Source organism: Syngnathus scovelli, chromosome 10, assembly GCF_024217435.2.
Source record: "Syngnathus scovelli strain Florida chromosome 10, RoL_Ssco_1.2, whole genome shotgun sequence".
Classification (NCBI taxonomy): Eukaryota; Metazoa; Chordata; class Actinopteri; order Syngnathiformes; family Syngnathidae; genus Syngnathus; species Syngnathus scovelli.
Window position 1 is genome coordinate 3713441 of NC_090856.1, and position 22115 is coordinate 3735555.

The 22115-nt window shown below is 44.6% G+C and overlaps 6 protein-coding genes across 14 annotated transcripts in view; 1 reads left to right on the forward strand and 5 right to left on the reverse strand.

Annotated features, from left to right (window-relative positions):
- Window positions 1-303: 303 nt before the first annotated feature.
- On the reverse strand, window positions 304-4510 carry LOC125976223 (flavin-containing monooxygenase 5). 3 transcript variants are annotated; one of them, XM_049732243.2, is made up of 11 exons: window positions 4350-4510; window positions 4148-4245; window positions 3484-3622; window positions 3200-3388; window positions 2614-2779; window positions 2132-2274; window positions 1874-2070; window positions 1641-1788; window positions 1366-1573; window positions 1121-1193; window positions 304-991 (listed from the first exon to the last, which is right to left on the reverse strand). In XM_049732243.2, the coding sequence occupies exons 3-11, from the start codon at window positions 3613-3615 to the stop codon at window positions 574-576; spliced, it is 1674 nt and encodes a 557-aa protein (XP_049588200.1). In that variant the 5' UTR covers window positions 3616-3622; window positions 4148-4245; window positions 4350-4510; the 3' UTR covers window positions 304-573. The 3 variants fall into 3 exon arrangements, with proteins under 3 accessions (XP_049588200.1, XP_049588201.1, XP_068508278.1); XM_049732244.2 differs by lacking the exon at window positions 4148-4245; XM_068652177.1 differs by having other exon boundaries at window positions 4148-4510.
- Window positions 4511-4668: 158 nt separating this feature from the next.
- Window positions 4669-7783, reverse strand: LOC125976225 (flavin-containing monooxygenase 5). Of its 2 annotated transcripts, XM_049732251.2 has the most exons (9): window positions 7392-7665; window positions 7008-7196; window positions 6769-6934; window positions 6220-6362; window positions 5963-6159; window positions 5761-5896; window positions 5478-5703; window positions 5294-5366; window positions 4669-5130 (listed from the first exon to the last, which is right to left on the reverse strand). In XM_049732251.2, exons 1-9 carry the CDS (start codon window positions 7542-7544, stop codon window positions 4758-4760), a joined length of 1656 nt encoding a protein of 551 aa, XP_049588208.1. In that variant the 5' UTR covers window positions 7545-7665; the 3' UTR covers window positions 4669-4757. The 2 variants fall into 2 exon arrangements, 1 of the variants encoding a protein (XP_049588208.1); XR_007484203.2 differs by lacking the exon at window positions 4669-5130 and having other exon boundaries at window positions 5478-5678; window positions 7392-7783.
- A 149-nt stretch (window positions 7784-7932) lies between these two features.
- On the reverse strand, window positions 7933-11524 carry LOC125976222 (flavin-containing monooxygenase 5). 3 transcript variants are annotated; one of them, XM_049732242.1, is made up of 10 exons: window positions 10638-11524; window positions 10221-10353; window positions 9976-10164; window positions 9600-9765; window positions 9400-9542; window positions 9131-9327; window positions 8937-9072; window positions 8652-8871; window positions 8514-8586; window positions 7933-8451 (listed from the first exon to the last, which is right to left on the reverse strand). In XM_049732242.1, the coding sequence occupies exons 2-10, from the start codon at window positions 10350-10352 to the stop codon at window positions 8085-8087; spliced, it is 1623 nt and encodes a 540-aa protein (XP_049588199.1). In that variant the 5' UTR covers window position 10353; window positions 10638-11524; the 3' UTR covers window positions 7933-8084. The 3 variants fall into 3 exon arrangements, with proteins under 3 accessions (XP_049588199.1, XP_049588198.1, XP_049588197.1); XM_049732241.1 differs by adding an exon at window positions 10500-10543 and having other exon boundaries at window positions 9400-9765; XM_049732240.1 differs by having other exon boundaries at window positions 9400-9765.
- Window positions 11525-11677: 153 nt separating this feature from the next.
- The window catches only part of LOC125976224 (flavin-containing monooxygenase 5), a 50417-nt gene continuing 39979 nt past the window's right edge, over window positions 11678-22115 (reverse strand). For 3 of the 4 annotated variants that reach the window (XM_068652175.1, XM_068652176.1, XM_068652174.1), the window contains exons 6-16: window positions 15914-16117; window positions 15073-15182; window positions 14588-14726; window positions 14025-14213; window positions 13796-13961; window positions 13312-13714; window positions 13101-13236; window positions 12804-13023; window positions 12661-12733; window positions 12343-12595; window positions 11678-12219 (exon numbers count right to left, since the gene is read on the reverse strand). In XM_068652175.1, the coding sequence (XP_068508276.1) occupies window positions 12070-12219; window positions 12343-12595; window positions 12661-12733; window positions 12804-13023; window positions 13101-13236; window positions 13312-13714; window positions 13796-13961; window positions 14025-14213; window positions 14588-14719 (1722 nt within the window). In that variant the 5' untranslated portion in view covers window positions 14720-14726; window positions 15073-15182; window positions 15914-16117 and the 3' untranslated portion in view covers window positions 11678-12069. The remainder of the gene's footprint in view (window positions 12220-12342; window positions 12596-12660; window positions 12734-12803; window positions 13024-13100; window positions 13237-13311; window positions 13715-13795; window positions 13962-14024; window positions 14214-14587; window positions 14727-15072; window positions 15183-15913; window positions 16118-22115) is intronic. The other variant, XM_049732246.2, reaches the window with a different exon arrangement.
- Window positions 16268-18119, reverse strand: plpp6 (phospholipid phosphatase 6). Its single transcript, XM_049732254.2, has 2 exons — window positions 17468-18119; window positions 16268-17313 (listed from the first exon to the last, which is right to left on the reverse strand). Exons 1-2 carry the CDS (start codon window positions 17955-17957, stop codon window positions 16946-16948), a joined length of 858 nt encoding a protein of 285 aa, XP_049588211.1. The 5' UTR covers window positions 17958-18119; the 3' UTR covers window positions 16268-16945.
- Window positions 18185-20626, forward strand: prdx6 (peroxiredoxin 6). The gene is made up of 5 exons (XM_049732258.1): window positions 18185-18371; window positions 19040-19196; window positions 19691-19834; window positions 19919-20065; window positions 20158-20626. Exons 1-5 carry the CDS (start codon window positions 18280-18282, stop codon window positions 20281-20283), a joined length of 666 nt encoding a protein of 221 aa, XP_049588215.1. The 5' UTR covers window positions 18185-18279; the 3' UTR covers window positions 20284-20626.

Here is a 22115-nt window from a genome sequence, read left to right on the forward strand (position 1 = left end):
TTCACAATCCACCCGTCGTATAAAGTTCATTAAAATATTTTTTAATTCAATATAAATTCATGTGAATGTGTATAATTGATGCGTGTGACGAGTATACACGTTTTAAAATCCCTTTGTAAAATCTCTATATTTTGTCGTGTTGGATGGGTCACACTCAGCATCGTGGCGCTTTTTTTTTTTTCCTTTTTACTCAATCCCTGCGCCAGGCGTTGAGTTCTTGGGAGACTTTGTAGGTGGCGCTATTTCGCCACCTGCATTTTTAACATCAAACTCTGAAAAAGTGCAAAATTAATTACGATAATATTCATTTTATGACTTTATTACCATTGTAACCTGGAATTCATATTATTATAATTAGCTGCCTTTTCACAATTATATTTGGTGAATCCTGGTGCACGTTGGTTCCCTCCTGTGGTGCAATTATATAAATTAGTGGTTATAACATCAACATATGCACGTGCATGATCTCATAAAGAACATAGTAGATATGATTTTACTACAATAAAACAGGTCTTATGGAAACATAATCTACTATTTTACCTGGTGCATTAATTTTATGATTTCATATTCATTTCAGTGGCCCAGTGTGGGCAGGTGCACCTTGACCCAGTCCATAAACCCGGCGGGGTCTTGTAGGAAAGCAGCCAGGTTGCTTCTATTCACATACACGGCCAGGCCCATGGCTGACAACACAACGAGAGGCCACTTCAGAGAGCTTTGGGATTTGGGTTGGTCGCTGGGTCGGGTCTGCATGGGCTTGGCTACCCGATCCCACTGTGTCAGTATAGCCTGACGGGCTCCGGCCCATTTGCCAGGCCCTCGTAGACGATACTGTAACGGGCTGACGGGGCCGAAGAGCAAGCTGAGGCCAAGCTTCGGGTCGGTCAGCATCAGTCGAGGGATATTGGGACACACGCTCACCAGTGCGGCTATTTCATCCATGTAGCTCGAATAATCCACTTGGATGGTGTGTCTCTGACTGCTCACGTACCTGAAAATACGAGACAAACGCCTCAGTGTTTAAATGTTAAATGTTTTAATTCACAACATTAATTTATTCCATGACAGCACATTTCTTAGATATCCAAATATACTTTTTTTCCATAACAAAATGAGTTACCTGTCAGCCATGGTTTCCTGCTTATATTTGATGTCATTCAGCATGTCAGCCACTAGAGGGAGCTTGATGCAACCTGGTGACGTCACAGGTAAAGTTAGTTTGTTTTAACACACTGACAGTTTGGACATATAGAACTTTTGAGGCTGCCAGGAAAATTCATAGAATAAACTGGTTTTTATTTGTAGAGCAGAAGGTTGCTTGAAAAACACACAAAGAATTTGTACGCTGTTACTTCTTATTCCTACCTTTGAAGACCCTGGTGGCCCACCTGGCCTGCATCTCAGAGATGGGCATGATGGCCCCCAGTGGCTGCACCAGTCCAATGACGGCCAAGGTATGGCGCTCCAGTTCCGGGGGGAACACGTACTTGTATAAAGCCGCCTTGTTGTCCGACACGGTGGTCACGTGCGGGTCCAGGAAGGGGAAAGAAAACTTGTAGCCGGTAGCAAAAACCTGAACACAAAGACCAAACAAGGTGCATTTGTGCCACAATGATGAATGAAGACTTTCGTTGACTCACCACCAGGTCAACGTCCTCCACCACGCTGCCGTCGTCGAACTCCACCGTGGAGCCTTCAAATCGGCAAATGTTGGGCTTCACCTGCACCGTCCCCGAGAGGATGCGGTTGGGGAGCTCGTCGTTCACGGTGGGATGCTGGCTGAACAGCCTGAGATGTTGACAACCAATCGCATGAGGACTACAATTGTGATTCAGAAAAATATCAGGTACTGAATTCAATCGGATTGTTGTACCTGTGCTTGGGCTTTAAGTTGTACAGGTTGTGATTAAACCTCCGGTTGAGTTGGTTCTCTCCTAGCCTGCAGACCAGTCCAAAGGGAAGCAGGTTCCGGATCAGCAAAATCGCCCTGTTGATAGCCAAATCCAAGGGCACGCCGTTGTACCCGACTCTATTCAGAATCCAAGCTCCTCTCCGGGTGCTCAAGTAAAGCTGGAAGGGAACGAGAAGGTTTCAATTGAGCGGCGGTGATCATCTACAAAGATCACTCTACCTGTTTGGTGACCCTGCTGAGCTCCACAGCTATGTCGCCTCCCGAGTTCCCGATGCCAACCACTACCACCTTCTTGTTCCGCCATTCCTCGGGCGTCTTATAGTCCCGACTGTGGAAGTATTTTCCCGGGAACGTATCCAAGCCTAACTCAGACAAAACAGCACCCACCGTAAATCATTAATAGAGAAAGTGACACTTTGATCGTTCATTACACACACACTGGAAGTTGAAATGAGGTGAAGGTTGAAGAAGAAAGTAGGACTCGAGGGAGGGCTTGATTATGGGTTGCATAAGGACACTAAGGGTTGATTTCTGAAAAGGCTTTAGCATAACACTGCAAATAATCATAATAAATATTGCAGTACAAAAATTTGGGTTTCAAATTCAAATTGACTATTTTACCAGAACATTTTCAGAAATTCTATATATACAAAAAAAAAAAAGGAAGGAAGTTTGGAGAGTTTTTCTGCTTTCAACTTTACCTGGGAAATCCTGGAGAGGCAGATTGGGATGACAATGGTGTCCAATGCACACCATCACAGCGTCAAAGATGTGTTTACTGTTTTTGCCTTCCTGGTTCTCCGTCTCCACGTCCCATTGGCCAGAACGGGAAAAATCTGGCCTTTGCTTCACCCGCAAGACTTTGGTCTGAGGGCAATAAAAAAAAAAAAAAAAATTAAACAACATTATAGTAGCCATAGATTGTTTAGCTTAGGCTTCCTTCTACTCCTTTTTGAACAAATATGAATTTACTATAAAGGGAAAACTATAATGCAATATTATTATTTTTTTATGTTCTATTGTTATCATTTTCTGTATTTTTACTTTTTTCTTGCATTTCTTTTAATGTTCGAAATAAAACAAACAAAAACAATGATGCTATTGTCCTCTTTTATAAAATCTGTTGTTTATAACCCTTTTGTGTTATTGCAGCGGAGAAAGATTGAAGTAGCAGTGGGGAGAAAGTAAATATAAATCTAGTCAAGCTATACAAGATACAGGGGGAAAAAAAAAAGAAAAAAAAAAGAAACAAAACCACATTTATGATTTACGGAGGAATTAGCTTACATTGAAGCGTATGTGCTTGCGAAGGTTGAAATGGTCGGCGTACATGTGGAAATAATCCATGATGAGCGTGTTGTGCATGTAGTTCGGGAAATGGGCCGGGATGGGGAAGTCGCTGTAGCACATCATCTCCTTGGAGGTATTGATGATGACGGAGTGGTAGATGCTGGCCCGGTCCGGCTCGGGGTTCTCCTGCAAAAGCAACCACAAAAAGACTTTATCAGAAATGCATGATTTTTTTTTTATTTTAGCATCTTAGGACTTCCCAAGCAATGCATTCAACCCACCTTGAATCTCCACAGTCCCCCGATGTCATCGCTGCTCTCGAAACAGACGGGCTCAAGACCTTCGTCCAGGCAACACTTGATGCAGGCCAGGCCAGAGCTTCCTCCTCCAATCACAGCCACACGACGAGGCATGCTGAAGCTGCACAAAAGTGTCCAAAACTTCCTTTTATATCTTTATATAATAATATATATAATTTAATATATAATATAATTACAGTAATGGGAAGTGACTTTAATTTGAAGTCTGAATCATCGTGGTTTGAAGGAAACCGATGTGTCATGTGAAATTTGACTGTAAAATCATTTATTAATCATAGTTAGACATACTGATTAAAAATTAAAAACTGGTACAGTACAGTTAAATATTTTTTGTAAACGTTTGTACATTTAAGATTCGATTTTATTTACTTCACTAAAGGGTTGAATCACTCTTAATTTAGTTTTGACTTTGTAAAGCGCTTTGAGCAACATATGGTCGATAAATATTAGTGCCGTTTTTTTATTTACTTTTTTCCCTTCTTCTGGTGCACACAGTTATTTTGCAACCTCAGCTACTTTTTTTGCACGCTGCCCAGCAACAAATGCGCCCTTTAAAACGATGTGTGCTTTTACAAAACAGCACTCAAAGTGTATTTGCTGCTCCACGCAAAACACGCATACTCACCCTTTGCAAACGTCAGTAGCAAGCTTCAGAGGCAAATCGCTTCAAACAGTTTTTTAAAAACTCCCGAATATGGCAGCTGGAATCTCCAACGGTAGAAACTGCAAGTGAACGTAGCAAACTTGAGTCAACTTAACTTCTTTTGTGGCTTCAACTAGTGTGAGTGAAAATGACGCGACAAGAAGAACCGTCGACGCTTTCTTACCAGCTTTGCACTCAAGACGAAGGGAAGAGGCTTGTGTTTTTGTGCTGTCGTTCGCTCGCAGCGACGCTTGGAAGTGGGCGGAGTGCTGGACTCTCCCGCGCCCGACTTTGACCCCTGAACTCATCATGACAGCGTGATCTGTTGGAAAAACAAACAAGTCTCGGACTGGACACTACATTAGGTACACTTACATAAGATAAATGAGGGGGAAAAAAAATCACTTTCCCCCCCAGACAGATTACAATAACCACTATTGTTTACTTTCTCTCAAAACAAATATTGAGTTTTATGGGTTATAGATCACATTAATGGCAGAAGAAAACTTTGGTTTTTTTTATTTCACAAAGGCAGGGGTGTGTACTTTTGCATTAACAGTATATTTTCCAAATAAAAACATTCCATATTGATCTAAGAGAAAAAAGTGTATAGATGAGGATGAAAATTCTTGTAGAAACAGAATGTCAGGATGGCACTTCCTGACAAAAGCCAAATGAGCCCATAAGACATTCTAGTCTGTGGTCCCGGTTCGGCCCTCTGGCTTCGGAAAGGATGATGCACACGTTCCCACTGGGTGAGAATGGCCCGGCGGGCTCCGTCCCACTTCCCTGGCCCGATCAGGCGGTACTGGTACGGGTTGCACGGACCCAGCAGCACCTGCCATGCCAGTTTGGGGTCACTGAGGAAGAGCCGTAAGACGTTGGGTCGAACCCCCATGTCCACAGCAAGGGAGTCCATGTACGGGATGGGATCCAATTGCAGGACAATCTCGCTGTTAATGAAACTAAAATCCAAGGATTAAGTATTAACAATCCTGGAATGTTCATTAAAAATGATTTGATTAAAGAATGGGTTAATTTTAAATGATTAAGAAAATACTGAAAAGTATTTAAATAATTGGTTAAATCATGTAGTATAATTAATAAAAATAAAGAATGGTGCCATACCATTTGGACAATGTTGTCCGTTCTTTCTTTATGTCCTCCATCATAGCCTCCTGTGACGGGAGACTTATCAAACCTGGATCACAAAACAAGATGGATGGATGGCCAGCTAACAAATAGCCAATAGTTCATGCAGTGTACAACAGGTGCCATTATTTTAGATGGATGGAATGATGGAATTATAGACCTTTAAAAACCCTCGTGGCCCATCGAGCTTGCAACTCTGCGACACAGTTGACGGGGGCGAAGCCATCAATTAAGCCAATCACAGCCAGTGTGGGCGGGGCCAGACCGAGTGCAAACACGTGTCGGTAGAGGCGGTGAAGGTGGCCTGGACCGCACTTGCCCTGCAGGTCGCTGGGCAAGAAGGGGAAGTTGTAGTCGTAACCTGTAGCGAACACCACCACATCCACCTGAGAACAAATCGGAAGTTTGAGTCCACTAAACAAAAATATGATGGCGATCATTACCTTGTGTACCACGGTACCATCATCAAAGATGGCGTCTGAAGCGTCGAAGCGTTTGAGATTGGGTTTGATCCGAACGCGTCCTGAAATGATACGAGCCGGCAGGTCGTCATTCACCACGGGAACCTGGAAAAAAAAGCTAACGCAGCATGGAAAAGCAGTTAGTTTGTGAATGAAATAAACAAAGGTCAAAAGGTCTCCTTACCCGTGTTTTGGTCTGATCCCGTAGAGACTGTGATCAAAGAACTGATTGAGATTCTTCACCATCATCTCGTCGACCCATGAAGGAAACAGTTTCCTCTTCAGTGCGTCCAATCGGGACTTCCCAAAGAGGTCCCGTGGGAGCCCGCCGGGACCCACGCGGCCCACCACCCACGCTCCGCTCCTGGTGCTGAGGTACACCTACACGGTCGACATAAACTGGAGTGAGCTGAAAGTGAGCTTCTCCGTTGACGGCGTTACCTTCTCAGCAACTCGACTGATATCCACTGCGATGTCAGCGCCAGAGTTCCCCATGCCGACCACCACCACGCGTTTCCCCTGAAGACCCTCAGCACAGCGGTATTCCCAACTGTGGAAATATTTGCCTTCAAAGCTCTCTATGCCTAAAACAAAACATGACAGCTTGGGTGGATTTTTTTAATCCATCCATTAATTTCCTCAACTACTATTTGGGTGTGCTGGAGCCTAATTTGATATAAATGTCTTTTTTCCCTCTTTGAAATAAATAAATGGAAGTGCCATTATTTTTTATCAGATGCACATATTAAATGTTTTCTTATTTGTTATTGAAGCTCAATAAAAAATAAAAAATAAAAAAAAATGCTCCTGCCTGTTGTTCTCACTTTGGCCACTAGAGGGCTGTATAATACAAGCACAAAAAATCGTGTGTTTGACGTGTCGAAATAATTTTCACCAATTTAAATAGACTAACAGAATATGTAAAAACTAAAACAGAAATCCTGTAAGAATATTGTAACATGTATTCTGCTAGTATAGGAGCATCCATACCTGGGAAATCCTTGAGTGGCAGGTTTGGTGTGGTGTAGTGTCCCGTGCAGACCATCACGGCGTCGAAAAGATGACTCTCCCGCTGGCCGTCACACTTCTCGGTCTCCACCTCCCAACCACCGGTGGCTGCAAAGTCCGGAGTCGGCCTCACACCCACTACGGTGGTCTAAAAGGTCATATTGAATTTGCATTAAATTCCCTTTGCTGTCTTCACTTTCAGTCCTCATATGGCGACCCACCTTGAAGCGGATGCGCTGCAGCAAGTCGAAGGATCGTGCGTAAAGGCGCAGATAGTCCAGCACCTCGGAGTGGTGCATGTTGTTGGGGAAGTGGGCCGGGGGTGGGAAGTCGCTGTAGGTCATCATCTCCTTGGAGCTATTGATGACCACCGATTTATAGATGTTGGCTCGCCCCGACTCCGGTTCCTCCTGCAATATTACAAGAGTGCGTTAAGTGAGTTAAAAAATGTTAAATAATTAACTATTTTAAAAATCAACTTCATGGTAAACTGCCATTTTCATTCAGACCATAAAAGTCATTTAGTCCGCTTGTTTGATCCGGACCAAAAGCGGATTCATGGTGCGGTTCCTATTCAGACTACAAAACTTTAAACAGGCGCTCACCTTGAATCTCCACAGACCACCGATATCGGGGCCACTCTCGTAGCAAGTGGGCTCAAGACCTTCATCCAAGCAGGACTTGATGCTGGTGAGACCCGATGGCCCCGCTCCGATCACAGCCACCGTCCGAACCACATTGGACACCGTCCGAATCATGTTGGCGACTGATTGAGCTTGGATTGGAAGGCAGCAACCACACTCGACTGACAGATTGACTGTTGTCTTTTTTTTCTCTCTCTCTGTCTGGCACGATTTTCATGCTGACTTTGACACACCCATCGTGCGCACCGATTTTGTAAAAGGCGTGTCACGTACAAAGTTTGCCTGTGACAAGTAGACTGAATAAAATTCATATATGTTTTTGCCTTCATTTTTTTGGGTGAGCTAAAAATATTTCAAGTTTTAGCCATAGCAAATCTGATTTTACTTTAAAGTTTGTTTTCAGACTTAGCATCGTTCTTAAGTTGATGACTGATAGCTAACTTGCTAACTAGCTAAACATGTTGCCTTAGATTGTTTCGCACACTGTTTCCCAGCCAACGAGTTTTAATTTGATAAATTAAATTTTATTTTGAACATGTTGCCTCACACAAAGTGCGTTTGCTTGGGGTAATGTAGTTACTGTCTAGCAGGGTGTGATTGTAAACATTTAGCAGTATGCTAACTTTGATTTCAAGTCCTGGAAGACAGAATCTGTTATGTATTGTAGATGAAGCAGTACAGCAGAGCAGCACTTGAGAAAAGCACCATGCTTAATTTGGATGGCGTCCTCGGTCTTGGCACCAATCGGATCTTAAGTGCTTTCGGTGTCAGTTTTGTGTTGAATGGCCAAACGACCCGGTCCCACTGAGAGAGGATTGCCTGGCGAGCCCCGGTCCAGCGACCTGGCCCGTTCAGTCGGTACTGATAGGACGTGCAAGGTCCAAACAACACCTGGAACGCCAATCTGGGATCGGTCAGAAGCAGCAGTGCTATGTTTGGTTTAACCCTGATCTGAGATGCCACTGAGTCCAGGTAGGACATGTAGTCCACCTGGATGGGGGTTCGCTCGGAGCAGGCGTACCTAAGAGACGGCAAAGGATAAAGATGGCAATGGCGTTGATCTTGTCTGGAATCTTCTAGTACCTCTTGTGCATGGTTTCTGTTTCTGACGCAATTTCATCCAGCATTCTCTCTTTGGTCGGTAAACGTGATAAACCTACAGAAGATGGAGAAGAATCATTTCAAACTTATTGCGGACCGGGTAAGGTTTTGCGGGTTTACCTTTGAAAACTCTGGTAGCCCAACGAGCTTGTATCTCTGCCAATGGTGTGATAGACCCTAGACCGTGGATAAAGCCCACCACGGCCAGCGTGGGTCTGGAGAGACTGGGTGGGAACACGTGCTTGTAGAGGCACAGGCGGTAACCCGACTTCTCCTGCAGGGTCGGAGGTAGGAAGGGGAAACTGTAGTTGTACCCCGTGGCGAACACCACCACGTCCACCTAAAGACAGGTATCCATCTTTCCAGGGATATTCAAGGGCGCCATTTAGTGGTATTAGATCAGACCTGGTCTACAGTGCTGCCGTCAGAAAAGACCAAAGTGGATCCGCGGAACTCCTTGACGTTCCCTTTCAAACGAACGCGACCGGAGATGATCCGAGCCGGTAGGTCGTCACTCACCACGGCGTTTTGCTCGAAAATCCTTCGAAAAAGATTTCATTTAATTCCTTTTTCTGTATCAATAATAACAACACACGTACCCGTGTCGTGGCTTCAGCCCATAGAGCTCATGATTAAAAACCCGGTTGAACATCTTCTCCGCCTTCCTGCTGCTAAGAGAAGGGAAAAGTCTTTGCAGCATCATATCCACGCGGGAGGCGTACATCATGTCTACCGGGAGGCCCCAGGGTCCTACCCGGCTCACCACCCATGCGCCGCTCCTTGAGCTCAGGTACACCTGCGGGACATCACGCCATATCATCCTTAATTTTATCTTATAAATGTTTCGGTACTTTCAAAAGAGCGCCACCTTTTCAGCAACCCGGCTGATATCCACCGCGATGTCGCCTCCGGAACTCCCAATCCCGACCACGACCACTTTTTTCCCCTGCATGCCCTCAGCGTTTCGGTATTCCCAGCTGTGGAAGTACTTTCCGTTGAAGCTCTCTATACCTGGACCATATACAAGGCTAGTTAATATCCTCCCGCATGCATGAAGAACCTTGGTACCTGGAAAGTCTTTGAATGGCAGGTGGGGTGTGGTGAAATGTCCCGTGCAGACCATCACGGCGTCAAACAGCTCGCTCGTCCGTCGGCCGTCGCGTCCCTCGGTCTCTACCGTCCACCGACCGGTATCGGCAAAGTCCGCAGTCTGTCTAACGGTCACTACGGAAGTCTTGAGACAAACGTACAAACATGCTTGGATGAGTTTGGGATGATTTCAAAATTCTTGATCGTTGGGCTATTTTGACAAAATCATATCTCAAAAGTCTAAACTAAAATCTCCCTTCGTGTAGTTCGTTACACAAGCGTATGATATGGTCGCCTGAGGCATAAGTCGAAAAACGTGTTCTAACTTGGCGGTTGGCATTCTTGGATTCCGCACCTGAAAGCGGATGTGCTGCAGTAGCTGGAAGTTCTGAGCGTAGAGTCGCAGGTAAAACAGCACCTCCGAGTGGTGCATGTTGTTGGGGAGATCTGCAGGAGGTGGGAAGTCACTGTAGGCCATCCTCTCCTTAGAGCTGTTGATGACCACTGACTCGTAGATGTTGGCCCGCCCGGGTTCGGGTTCCTCCTGTCGCATAAGTTCTTGTGGATTTCCACCAAAAGCGTTTTGATTCTAGAGCAAACCTTGAATCTCCATAGCCCGCCAATGTCAGGACCGCTCTCAAAGCAGGTGGGCTCTAGACCTTCTTCCAAACAAGATTTGATGCTGGTCAGACCCGAAATCCCAGCACCGATGATGGCTACTTTCTGAACCATGCTGGAGATAAAACAACACAACAATATGTGTTTGCTACCAAGCGTGAGTTGCTGCATTCCAGTCATACGCCCAAATGTGGTTTTAAGAACATTTTAACGACTCTATGATTTCTATGAAAGAAAATTAAATAGAATATTTCTCCATACCTTCAAATTTACTCGTAATTATGCGGATGACTTGCTTGCAATAGCTTCAGGTGCGGAAATGATCCGTAAACTATAAGTGTGGCTGATGCAATACAAGAATTGTGTGCACGAGAAAAAATAAAACAGTAAGTACAATACCTTGGCAGAAGGTTGTATAGTCCTCAAAAATGTTCTCGTCACTTTATTCCTACTCACAACAGCATAAGTGAATTATGAGGCTCCTTAACACAGTCTGATGTGTGTGTGTGTGTGTTTTACATCATTATTTACATTAACCACGCCCGCCGTCTTGCAACAGTTGTCAGCTGGAATTGTCAGTCTGGTGAACGCTTCATTCCAGAAGACAATAGTGACTAACAATGCAAATTGTGTCAAAGTGTAACATGACTGCAACACGTAATGACAAAAGGTGAGTGATTATCACAGAACAGGAAATGGATTGCGACATAGGAAAGGGTCTGGCTGTTTTTTTTTTGTGTGTGTGTGTGTGTGTAATCATGCCAGCTAACAAAGGGATGAGTAAAAAGGAGGATTTGTACCATAGAGAAAGAATATATACAATTACAGAAAATAATAATGCTATAAAATGTTTTTATTTGATAAATTTTTAGAATTGCTCATGTGTTTGATAAATAATATTTGAGATGAAAAAGTCATCAAGTCTTTTGTTATATTTTCAAGAAAACTTGATTATAATTTGGGTTTATTAGCTAGCTAGCTAGCTCTTAGCTCATACACAAAATAATTCCAGCGAGCAGATGCTAACATTAATAGTATGTTGCTAACAGTAAAAATGGCTAACAACAAGCTCGCGTGCGAGCAGAAAATAAGTCTGTTGTGTCTTCAACTTGTCGAGTATTTAACACGTTTTACCAATTAAATGTTGGCGAAAGCCTGTAAGTCAAGAATTTACGCTGTCCTCACTTGAACTCAATAACAACTTGACATGGTTGCTTCAGGCAAGAATCCCGTGTCATTATATAAATATAAAAATACGGTGTGGGCTTTCTTTCTTAGGGTTGTGTTTTGCAGCTTTAGTGGCATGAGGGCGAAAATTTCCTAAGGGGGATGAAAAAAAGTTGTTTTGTCTACTGTTACGCAACATGAATGTAAGGAAGAGAGAAAGAGTGAGAGTGAGAGAAAACTGGCACGATGAATGTGAAAAAAAAAATCATGACTTGAGATAAGAGTTTTATTCGTTTCATGAACGTGCACCAAACACTTGTATCTCAGATTAGCTATTTCCATGAAACTAAATGGAAATGCTAATAATCTATTCCAGCCTTCCCTCCAAAAATAATCTTTGTAAAGTGTATTTTAATGAGGAAACCAGCTTTCCATATGGATATAAAAGAGAGAGAGAGAGAGAGAGAGAGAGAAGTTCATTAACATAAAATGTTCTACGCAGAGGAAAAAGAATATATGACTGCGAAAACTTTTTTGTTGTCTGCCTACATGTTTTGCTGCACCACTTGTATTTAGTCGAATGACTGAAAGTTGTTAAAACGTTGCGGCATAGATGTTATTTCTGTTTTGGTTATTATCATTCAGATAGTGGATTGAAAAGGTTTCACATTTTTTTGGGCAAAAGTTTGGACATGAGGCTGGGCAAGAAATCGGGCTCTCGAACGTGCACGTAGTAGACCGCCGCCCCTCCAGCCACCAGCGCCAGGCTCAGTTTGAACAAGCCGCCTGAGCTCGCCGTGTTCGCTTCTTGCACCTGCCGGTGGAAGGGAGGTGTCCAAATACTTATGTCCGAGCTTTCACGTCATTGAACAATTTTTTTTTCTGACTCTTAGTGAAGATGTTAACCTAGCTTCTGAGCGGCGAGTGTGGGACTGACCTTCCTGGTCTTCAAGGGTTGGTACAATCTCTCGAACTGGGTGAGGATGGCCCGCCGGGCGCCGTCCCACTTGTGGGGACCGGTCAGGCGGTACTGGTAGGAGGTGACGGGCCCCCACAGGACCTCCTTGAACAGCCGGTAGTCGGTGAAGAGGAGCCAGAGTAGGCTGGGCCTGGCCCCTATTTCGTCTGCCAGGTCGTCCATGTAAGTCACAAAGTCCACCTGCAGTGGCGACTGCCTGGAGATGATGTAGCTGCGGCAAATAGATGGGGGGGTTATAAGTATGTGTGGGGGGGCATCGATTTTGGCAGCTTTTACCTATTTTCCATATTTTTGGTGTCCTTCTCGACAGCCTTCACCATGGCCTGGTTTGAGGGCAGCTTCTGATGTCCTGAACATGAGAAGAAAACATCTCCGTGGCTACAATGTCGACAAAACCTCATCACATTTGGCGTAATGACCTTTAAAGACCCGCACGGCCCAGCGCGCCTGCATCTCAGCCTGCGTCATGATGGCTCCGAGGGCGTGGATGAAGCCCACCACGGCCAAGGTGTGGTGCTCCATGTTGGGAGGGAACACGTGCTTGTAGAGACCCACCCTGTGGCCCGACTTGTACAGAGTATTGGCGGGCAAGTACGGGAAATCGTAGTTGTATCCCGTAGCGAACACGATGGTATCCACCTGGAATCAATCTTACTTTCTAGCGATTCCATCGATTGCTCACATGCAAGAAGGGCTGAAACCCGAAACCTTCCGACCTTCTCTGCGACGCTGCCATCCTCAAAGATCACGGAGGAGCCGCGAATTTCCTTCACGTTGGGTTTGATGATCACCGAGCCTGACAGGATCTTGTAGGGCAGGTCATCGTTGATCACGGGGATCTGACTGAAAAGCCTGTGAAGATCACATGAGGAAACGTATTCAATACTTTACGGTCCACGTTTGAAATGGTCAGCTTGATTCGGTTACCTGTGTTTGGGCTTGAGGGCGTACATGGTGTGGTCGTACATGGCGTTGAGCTTCTTCTCGCCGAACCAGTTGAAGAAGTTGATGGGGAAGAGTTGGAACAGGATGTGAACGAAGCGCGTGTTGTACTTCATGTCCACCGGCAGGCCATCGTCCGACACTTGGCGGATCACCCAAGCTCCGCGCCGAGTGCTCAGGTACACCTGACCCAAAAGGGGAGGGGGGGGGTCAGCGTGATGGTGGAACAGGAGATACGCACCAACCTGCTCGGCGAATTTGCTGCTCTCTGTGGCGATGTCGCTGCCTGAGTTGCCGATGCCTATGACCACCAAGCGCTTGCCGTGCATGTCCTCGGGACCCTTGTAGTCCCAGCTATGGAAGTAGCGGCCCTGGAAAGTGTCCAGGCCTGTGGGGCAGCAATAAATCTGAATGTTTCCATGAAAGGATTATGAGTAAATAAAACATCTGGAAAGAATTCTGCAGTTACCCGGGAAGTCCTGCAGAGGCAGGTTAGGGTAAGTGTAGTGCCCCGAGCAACAGATGACAGCGTCGAACACATGAGTCTCCTCTTTCCCATCCCGCTTCTCCGTCACCACCTCCCACTTGCCCGTGCGGGCGTAATCCGGCCTGGGTTTGACACTCTTCACCAAAGTCTGAAGAAGCCACACGCATATGAGGAAGCAGCCGATCCAAGTAAGCGAAGAAGCCATTTTTACCTGGAAGCGGATGTGCTGAAGTAGTTTGAAGTGATCGGCGTACATGCGGAAGTATTTGAGGATTTTGGAGTGGTGCATGTAGTTGGGGAAGTCGGCCGGGATGGGGAAGTCGCTGTAGCACATCATCTCCTTGGAGATGTTGATGGTGAGGGAGCGGTAGATGCTGGCACGGTTGGGCTCAGAAACCTCCTGCAGATGAAGCAGATCCATTTTGGTGTGAGCAAAACCTTCAGTTTGATGGACTTGAGTGCTTTAATATAATACATTTTTAATTTAGTTAATTACTTTTTATATGATATATATTTATATTAAATAATTTATGCATCATCATGCATCAATTGTATACACAATGCCATTGTACTGACATTGACATAGTGCTCGGTTGTATGCATCTTGGCCACTAGAGGGCGGGGTAGTACATAATGAATACGTGCCATAAAGAAAGCCATGCCTTTAAGATCTCAATAGGGTGCAGCAAAACCCAAAATCTTATCCAGAAGCCAAAAGGATTACTATTAATCCTTATGTATTTTCTTTCTTTTTTTTTTTTAAAATGTCCTTGCCTTGAACTTCCAAAGACCTCCAAGGTCGTCGCTGCTCTCAAAGCAGGTCGGCTGCAAGTCTTCCTCCAGGCAAGACTTGATTGCCCCCAGCCCCGACGGGCCTGCGCCGATCACTGCCACTTTGCGCACCATGGTGGAGCTATAGTTTAAAAAAAATATATATATATTACCACAGGAGAAAAAACTAAGTGAACGTCGGCACTAATGATTTCTTCTAATCTTAGTCAGGCGCGCCTGATGAACTCCTGCCTTACAAATAAGAGATTGCACAATCCTAAAATTGACACGCAAAAAATATGCTTCTATCTCAAGCAGTGGTTCCTTGGTGACATGACTCAAAGAAAAGAGCACAACAAATTGATGACAGATGCTGCTGCTGTCCTGCAATGTCACAGAAAAATCTCTGATACTCATTGACAATTGTATACTAAGTAAAATATTAAAAGGTGGTGTCATTGGAGGACAATTAAAGTAGGAGTTCCTACCTATACAGAAGGTCCAAATAACAGCTCAAGCCAAATGCTCCACTGATGTGGTCTGATGTGCTCGGGTCCTCAAATCCTTGTGCTCACATTTTTATTTTAGATCTCCACCCCTTCAAACACACAAACACGATGGAGTCAGCCTGATCGTTATTGACTTTTAGGTATCACGTAGATTACACGGTACAATGAGCACACGCTTCAAGTTCTGTGAAAAGAATTGGATTATTTAGTATGAGGGGGGGCTAAAAAATTTTTTTAAAAGGTAACACACAATGCATGTTTTTTTTTGTAAATGAGGAAAATAAAAATGCTACCATGTTTTTTCCCTGAATAAAAATCAATTAATTAAAAATAACCAAAAAAAAAAAAAAGCTAGAGAAGGTGTCATGTCTGTCCAAATGATACCTGGATAATTTGTTTTAATGAAGTAAGCTACATGTTAACGTTCAGGAAAGCCTGTATAAAAAAAAAAATCAACATTTGCTTGATCTGTTGCATAATTCGATCGAGACTTTTGCTCAGTTTTTTTTGGCAACACAATGGGTTCACTGGCTCACTGGATAGAAGTTTATCAGGTAATCAAGGACAAATGTAGAAGAAAATAAATAAAAAATAAGTGGAAGAGAAGTTATGTAACAAGAAGGGAAATAAAAAAAAAAAATAAATAAATAAAGAGCTGAGCCTTGGTAGAATACTGTACAGTAATATTATATTCCAGGTGGTCCACAAAACAAAACTTTTATTTTTACAAACTTTAACATTCTTCAAAAATGCTGATAAGTATTGGGGACGAATGGAAATGTGGAAAAAAAATCTTGGAAAATATCCAAAAGTCACTTACCTGGAATACCTGGAATGACGCATGGGTGGTGGTGGTCCAAGCACATATCGGAGGGGGGGGGGGCAGTGTCCCCACCCCCACTTAAGCTCCACCAGTGGAAGACAGAGGGGCAAGCTTTAAAGAGGTCTCCTCCCACTAAGCAGGATGAAGGCATCAGGATCACAGACGTCTTGATCACGATGTGCATGATGTCGCTCACATTTGCTACAAGCAAGAACCAAACACAAAATATCCTCAGCCAAAGGTCAAAACAAAAAATGAAACAAAAACGAAATAGGAAGAACCTTTCTGATTTTCAACTACACCTCATAGAAAATGATAGAGCGAGGTCAAAAGGAAAAACATCTCATAGCCTTCTTGAGTGAACACCGTTTATAAGCATCCAAAATGATTTTGTGATAAGAGCAAATAGTATGAGTTGTATGTCAAAACAAATATTGATTTTAAGAGATTTTCGATGACACCAAATACAAAATGACATGCACACCAAAAATCCTATAGATTGCACCACGTGACTCAACAGTCTATTTACAGTAAGTGCCGGATGGCAAGAAAAAGAACCCTGCCTTGATTGCAACAGAACAACAATAGCATTTAGCAAAAGCTGCCTAGAAGAGGCACTAGAGAAACCTGGGCTAGACTAAACGTATTGGAAACAGCTCCCTCTTGTGGGACAATAAATATAACATGTTCCACAGTTGTGCAGTTACATTAAAAACAGAGAATGCAATTTCTGGAGAAATTGTGTGGGAATTCTGAGAGCTGAGGATGAACTCAAATGCTGCAATTAATAAAATGGAGCAAATTTGGAATGTGAAATTGGGGGGGGGGGCTAAATGATGTGGAAGGATCAGTTAAAAAAAACATGATTCGGGAATGTCTCAGTGGAATGATGAAAATTGTGCAAATTCAGGAAAATTTGGTCCTGAACATTTTAATGTTGGTTTGAATCTTTTGAGTCGTGGAGGGAGCAGTCGAAAAAGTGCATCGATGCTCTTCAGCATTCCCACAATAACAAAAAGTCTCTGATTGTTACGCCACGTATCCCAGCAGCGCTTGCAGGCTCTGAGGCGAGAGCCAGAGCGCCTCCAGCAGGTTGTACTGACAGTAGCCCATCCAGAAGCCGAAAGCCACGTCGGTGACGTTGTGGCGCCCTAGCATGACGCGGCTCAGCCCCACAGTGGCCGTCCACAGCAGCACCAGCACCCGCAAGGGAGCGGCTAGCACCAGGTGTGCTAGCAGGAAGCGGGCGCACATGGCGGCGCGGGTGGCGTGGCCCGACGGGAATGAGTAGCGGTCCACCGAGAAGGTGGCGAACATGTCCATGCGGTTGTGGACCGGACGCCGTCGCCGCACAGTTGCTTTCACCACCCCGACGAGGACCAGATCCAGGAGGAGACCTTGAAAGTGAGCATAGGAATTCCAAAGCTGAATGAATTCTTCCTGTGCACACACCTCACATCTTGATAAAGGTATTTCGGAAGACATTTAATAGTTTCTGCATGAGTCTTCTTGAAAATATTTTTTGGGTGAGTCCTGCAAGACTGCACTTACCCATAAAGAGGTTGAGCATGACCTCCTGGCCAGCAGCACTGTCGCTTTTGTAGAAGCAGTAGGCGGTTCCTGCCAGCCAGGGGATCCCGTGGCCCGTCACCTCGATAAGCTTCATGAGGGGCCGCGCACTCCCCCACGACGAGTCCTCTCGGGCGCACACCCCCAGACTCTTGGACAGCCACAAGTCAATGGCGAGCAGCGAGCTGAGGGCTACGCGGAAGAGCGACGGGTTTAGCCGGATGCCGTCCTCCTCCGGCGCCCCGGAGCCGGTGGATGAGCTGGAGCCGCGGCGACGAGTAGGGCTCTCAGAGGCGCGGAGCCGAGCGGTGGCCCCGTCGGAGCTCTGCCGCTGGAGAAGATGAGGCGGAGTCGACGAGCGGCTCAGCGGCTTGGTGAGCGACATGAACTCGAAGCGGCCGTTGTTGGTGCCGCCGAGCACCGGGCTCCCGCTGCCGGCGCGGCCCGGGTTTTTTGCCTTCGGTGAAGACATTTTGTCGGCGTGCGTCCTTGCGAGGAGCTGACACCGCAGTGGGGAATGTCTCCGCAGTGTTGTGCAGGCTGTCGCCTCTTTATCTCGTCGACTGCAAAGCTTGAGTATTCTTATCACGTAGTGAAGACATAGGACGCCATATTTGTTGTTCTATCGCATAGCCTTCTGGGAAATTGTGTTTTTCTTCGTGCTCAACTCTCATTGGTCGATATAAATATGACGGAGCACGCTTACTTCCGGGTTTGTTCGTCGTGAGGGGTTGATCACAGACCCCCTGAGCAGGTCTTCTTTCCACGCGTGAGCTTTGAAGGAACACCTGAAAATGCCTGGAATCTTGCTGGGTGACGAGTTCCCCAATTTCGAGGCCGACACTACCATCGGCCGGATTAAGTTTCACGACTTTTTGGGCAAATCGTAAGTGAATCCAGCCTATTATTACGAGAGTTCGAAGTCTGAACGTTTTTTTATGCAAGGGTGACTTTTCAGTTTCCTCAACCTTCTGCTATGCGTCTCTGTAAAATTCTGTTTTGGGCAAATACAGAAAGATGTCTAATAGTTGCGTCATAGGCGCACGAAGCAGTGGAAATGATCGGAAAACATTGAATTGCATTTGGTTATTTTTTTTAGTTTTGTAACTTTTTTGTGTGCTTTTAAGTCATTTAAATATTTTTGAAATTGAATATTGCTTTTCTTGAAAGTCATTTTAAGATTTTGTTAATGCATTTGTATTTTTGCTTTCATTTGATAACAAGAGCGGTTCATCTTGCTCAGTGCTCACTGAGAGAAATCTGGAACCAGCATGGACACAACAAGGCTTATGTTGTCTCATATCGAAACTGAGGCATTTGGGATTGTTGGCGCACATTTGAGGTTCTCAGCCTCTTTTGTGCTTGCTTGAATTCAATGACATGCATGCAAGCAGCTTTGCTTCGTTTCAAGTCCTTCAAATGGAGAGCGTCATGGTGTTCAGTCATATGTTAAGTCACATGTGCATGTGACGGCCATGGGATTAGGCTTTAAAAGGCCCTAGATTTAAATTTCTTTGTGACATAAACCCCGTGTGTCTCTTTTTTCACGACTAGATGGGGCATCCTGTTCTCCCACCCGAAGGACTTCACCCCCGTGTGCACCACTGAGCTGGCGTGCGCCGCCAGCCTCAGCGACAAGTTCACCAAGCGCGGTGTCAAGATGATTGCCCTATCTATCGACAGTGTGGCGGATCACTCCGGATGGAGCAAGGTGGAGGGCAGTCACACACAAATGCACATGTCCGTTGAACGTTGTTTAACAGGTTGTCCCTGTGTGTGTGTGCACATCCGTCTATTGTTGCATAACTTTAAAACGCAAGCAGCAACCTGCCTGTCGAGGTCATCCAACTGCGCCGTCATTATCAAACCTTTTGACTGGTGAACTTGGAAGATCATTAAAAATAAAAAGTTAATAAGTGTCCTCAAAATGCTTATGTAATCTATCAGCATGTTCATTATTTATCAAATTTGAATTTTGGTGTTTTCTTTTCTCTTGCAACTTTTTTTCCTGTTATCAGTTCAAATGCTTTCTATTTACTTGTTTTGCTATACAAGGTCAATTATTAATAAAAATGGGAATTATTTACTTTGCCCTCTAAACTTACTCAAAGGTGAACAAATAAGACAAACAAAAAGTCATAGAAGAGGCTGACAACAAAAGATGGTGCTGTCCTCTGCATAGACTTGATGTGTTTGTGCACGCAGGATGTGATGGGCTTCAACAATCAGGCTTCAAATCCTTTGCCCTTCCCCATCATTGCTGACGAAAAGAGGGAGCTGGCTAACAAGTTGGGAATGCTGGACCCCGATGAGATCGACGGCGACGGTATCCCGGTCACCGCTCGCTGCGTAAGCAACTCGCCGTTGTGGTAATTCGCTACCTGCTGAGTTTTCGGGGGTTACACAAAATGACATTTGTGACCTTTTGTCTAGGTGTTTGTGATCGGGCCCGACAAGCGGCTGAAGCTGTCCATCCTCTACCCGGCCACCACGGGGAGGAACTTTGACGAGCTGCTGCGGGTTATTGACTCGCTGCAGCTGACGGCGCAGAAGAAGGTGGCCACGCCTGTAGACTGGAAGGTACGCCCGACGACCCCCCCCCCCTTTTTTTTTTTTTTTTTAATTCTGCTTGCTACGCCAATCACAACCATGGGATGGATTATATTTTGCAGCCTGGAGACAAAGTCATGGTACTTCCCAACGTCTCCGATGCCGAAGCGACCTCCCTTTTCCCCAATGGCGTCACCGTTAAAGAGGTCCCATCCGGGAAAAAATACATGCGCTACACTCAGCTCTGAAGACCTTCAGCGAATCACAATGGAAATAAAAAAAATAAAAAATAGTACACCGCAACAATAAACAAGAATTTGTGCCTTCTGTATCATCCCATAATAAACAACAAACATAAATTCAAAATGTTTTTTCCTCCCCCCAAACGTTTATCTGTTATTCATTCTCTGCGCCACTAAGTGTCGCTGTTGCCTTACATAGAAAATACTTGCACTACTACATGTCACCAATAGATGTCACCAAACACACTGTTGTGTGGTGACTGATTTTTTTTATGTGCTCTTCTCCCAAATTAGTGAGTTAGTTTTGACTGTAAAAACACCACTTTTAATAAACATTTTAAATGTTAAACGATTTAGTTTCCATCATGTTGATAAAAGCCTGACTTCACTAGAAAACTAGGGATTACAGTCACTAGTTGCATTTTTTTGAAAAATAATCACTAGAGGTGTCAGAAAGATTAATAACTAAAATGACCGAATTGTGTTTCTCCCATCTAATTAGGATTTGCTACTCACTAATTTGCCTATTTACAGTTTCTTGGAGGGGACTAATGTGTACTGTACTTGCAATAAAACTTGCTTTATCCGCTGTTATCCCACAAGATGGCGCCAAAGCCCAGTTTCATTAAAAAGTAGTGTTTGGGCATGATCTCCTGCCATCAATAGGCAAATAAAAATCTTATCTTGGGGTTGCAGAATTTTGTGAATTTTTGCTATTTTTCTATGTCACTATGAACTACTTTTTCCCCCTCTTGAAACAATTTTTTGCCTTGATTGTTTTTTTTTTTTTGCTAGTGGGAGTACCCTCCTCCACCTCCTCCTCCTTGTATTGTCTATCATGTTGGACAACAGGCACATTATGTAAACAGAACAGCAGCGCTGATCAAATGCATTTGTTCCACAACAACACTAGCCTTGCAAAAGCAAACATAAGAAGTGCTTCGACGCTGGCTCAACTGCCCTCCTTTCTACCCCGGCCCCTCTCTATGTTCATCTGTCATTCTGGACCCTCCTCCAGTGTTGTAACACAACACCGAGGCCGGTACCAGCTGCATGCTCGCACACATGTACACACGTTTGTGTAGTGGTGCCGATCAAAGACATAAACAGGGCTGTGAAAGGACTGGCCTCCCACCAAACTCCCTCATATCTCAGGCAAGATATCCCCCCCCTCCACTCCTGCCCTCAGAGTAGCCAGGATTGATAAGCAAAACAAGCGCTCAGTCATATTGTGACACATCGGCGCCGCCCGCCCCCTTGACGATTTACAGGCGGGATTTGACGAGTCAGGCTCTGCTTATTGTGAGGGTAGATCATGTTTGTTGTTCTAAAAACGTCAATAAATTAGAAATACTTCAACTAGCATTGGTTGAAATTGGTCAGTGTCACCTTTCCTCCAATTTAGTCAATTGTTAATATTTGTAATAATTATATGAGCCTCCGAGGCTTTTCTATTGGGCTAAATGGATTTCTTTTACGAGTGGCAAGAGAAAACAAATGTACAATACAAAACGCTCTCAAGAGCCAAAAGAGTTCATGAGAACTCTTAGCCAAAGATTTCTCCCTCCAGTCCAAACTTTTTTTTTTTAATGCATTTCCTGTGCAAAAAGCATACGCTGCTCAAAGAAGATAAACCGTGATCGCAAAGCACGGAGATATAAAATATATTACAAGGGTCGTTAGTTTCCAGTCGAAGCTGCCAAACTTCTCAATCCTGCCGATACTGTATAAATTGCAGCGCCATAGTACACGTATTGTTCCTGCAGTGTTTTTTTAACGCTCCCCTCAGAGCTGTAATTGCAATGGATGCAATAAAACAAAGCGCTCTATTTGAGTTT

Excerpts from the sequence above, each read along its gene's own strand:
- LOC125976222 (XM_049732240.1), bottom strand. The coding sequence starts at position 10,352 with ATGGTTCAGAAAGTAGCCATCATCGGTGCTGGGATTTCGGGTCTGACC. Across the intron at positions 10,165-10,220 it reads GCGGGCTATGGAGATTCAAG|GAGGAACCCGAACCCGGGCG; the intron begins GTTTGCTCTAGA and ends CTTATGCGACAG. Across the intron at positions 9,766-9,975 it reads TGCAGCACATCCGCTTTCAG|ACTTCCGTAGTGACCGTTAG; the intron begins GTGCGGAATCCA and ends GTTTGTCTCAAG.
- prdx6 (XM_049732258.1), top strand. The coding sequence starts at position 18,280 with ATGCCTGGAATCTTGCTGGGTGACGAGTTCCCCAATTTCGAGGCCGAC. Across the intron at positions 18,372-19,039 it reads CACGACTTTTTGGGCAAATC|ATGGGGCATCCTGTTCTCCC; the intron begins GTAAGTGAATCC and ends TTTCACGACTAG. Across the intron at positions 19,197-19,690 it reads ATCACTCCGGATGGAGCAAG|GATGTGATGGGCTTCAACAA; the intron begins GTGGAGGGCAGT and ends TTGTGCACGCAG.
- LOC125976225 (XM_049732251.2), bottom strand. The coding sequence starts at position 7,544 with ATGATTCGGACGGTGTCCAATGTGGTTCGGACGGTGGCTGTGATCGGA. Across the intron at positions 6,935-7,007 it reads TGCAGCGCATCCGCTTCAAG|ACCACCGTAGTGGGTGTGAG; the intron begins GTGGGTCGCCAT and ends ATGACCTTTTAG. Across the intron at positions 6,160-6,219 it reads TCAGTCGAGTTGCTGAGAAG|GTGTACCTCAGCACCAGGAG; the intron begins GTAACGCCGTCA and ends TCGACCGTGTAG.
- LOC125976223 (XM_049732244.2), bottom strand. The coding sequence starts at position 3,615 with ATGCCTCGTCGTGTGGCTGTGATTGGAGGAGGAAGCTCTGGCCTGGCC. Across the intron at positions 1,574-1,640 it reads TGGAGGACGTTGACCTGGTG|GTTTTTGCTACCGGCTACAA; the intron begins GTGAGTCAACGA and ends CTTTGTGTTCAG. Across the intron at positions 1,194-1,365 it reads GGCCACCAGGGTCTTCAAAG|GTTGCATCAAGCTCCCTCTA; the intron begins GTAGGAATAAGA and ends TGACGTCACCAG.
- plpp6 (XM_049732254.2), bottom strand. The coding sequence starts at position 17,957 with ATGTCTTCACCGAAGGCAAAAAACCCGGGCCGCGCCGGCAGCGGGAGC. Across the intron at positions 17,314-17,467 it reads CATGCTCAACCTCTTTATGG|GTCTCCTCCTGGATCTGGTC; the intron begins GTAAGTGCAGTC and ends CTCACTTTCAAG.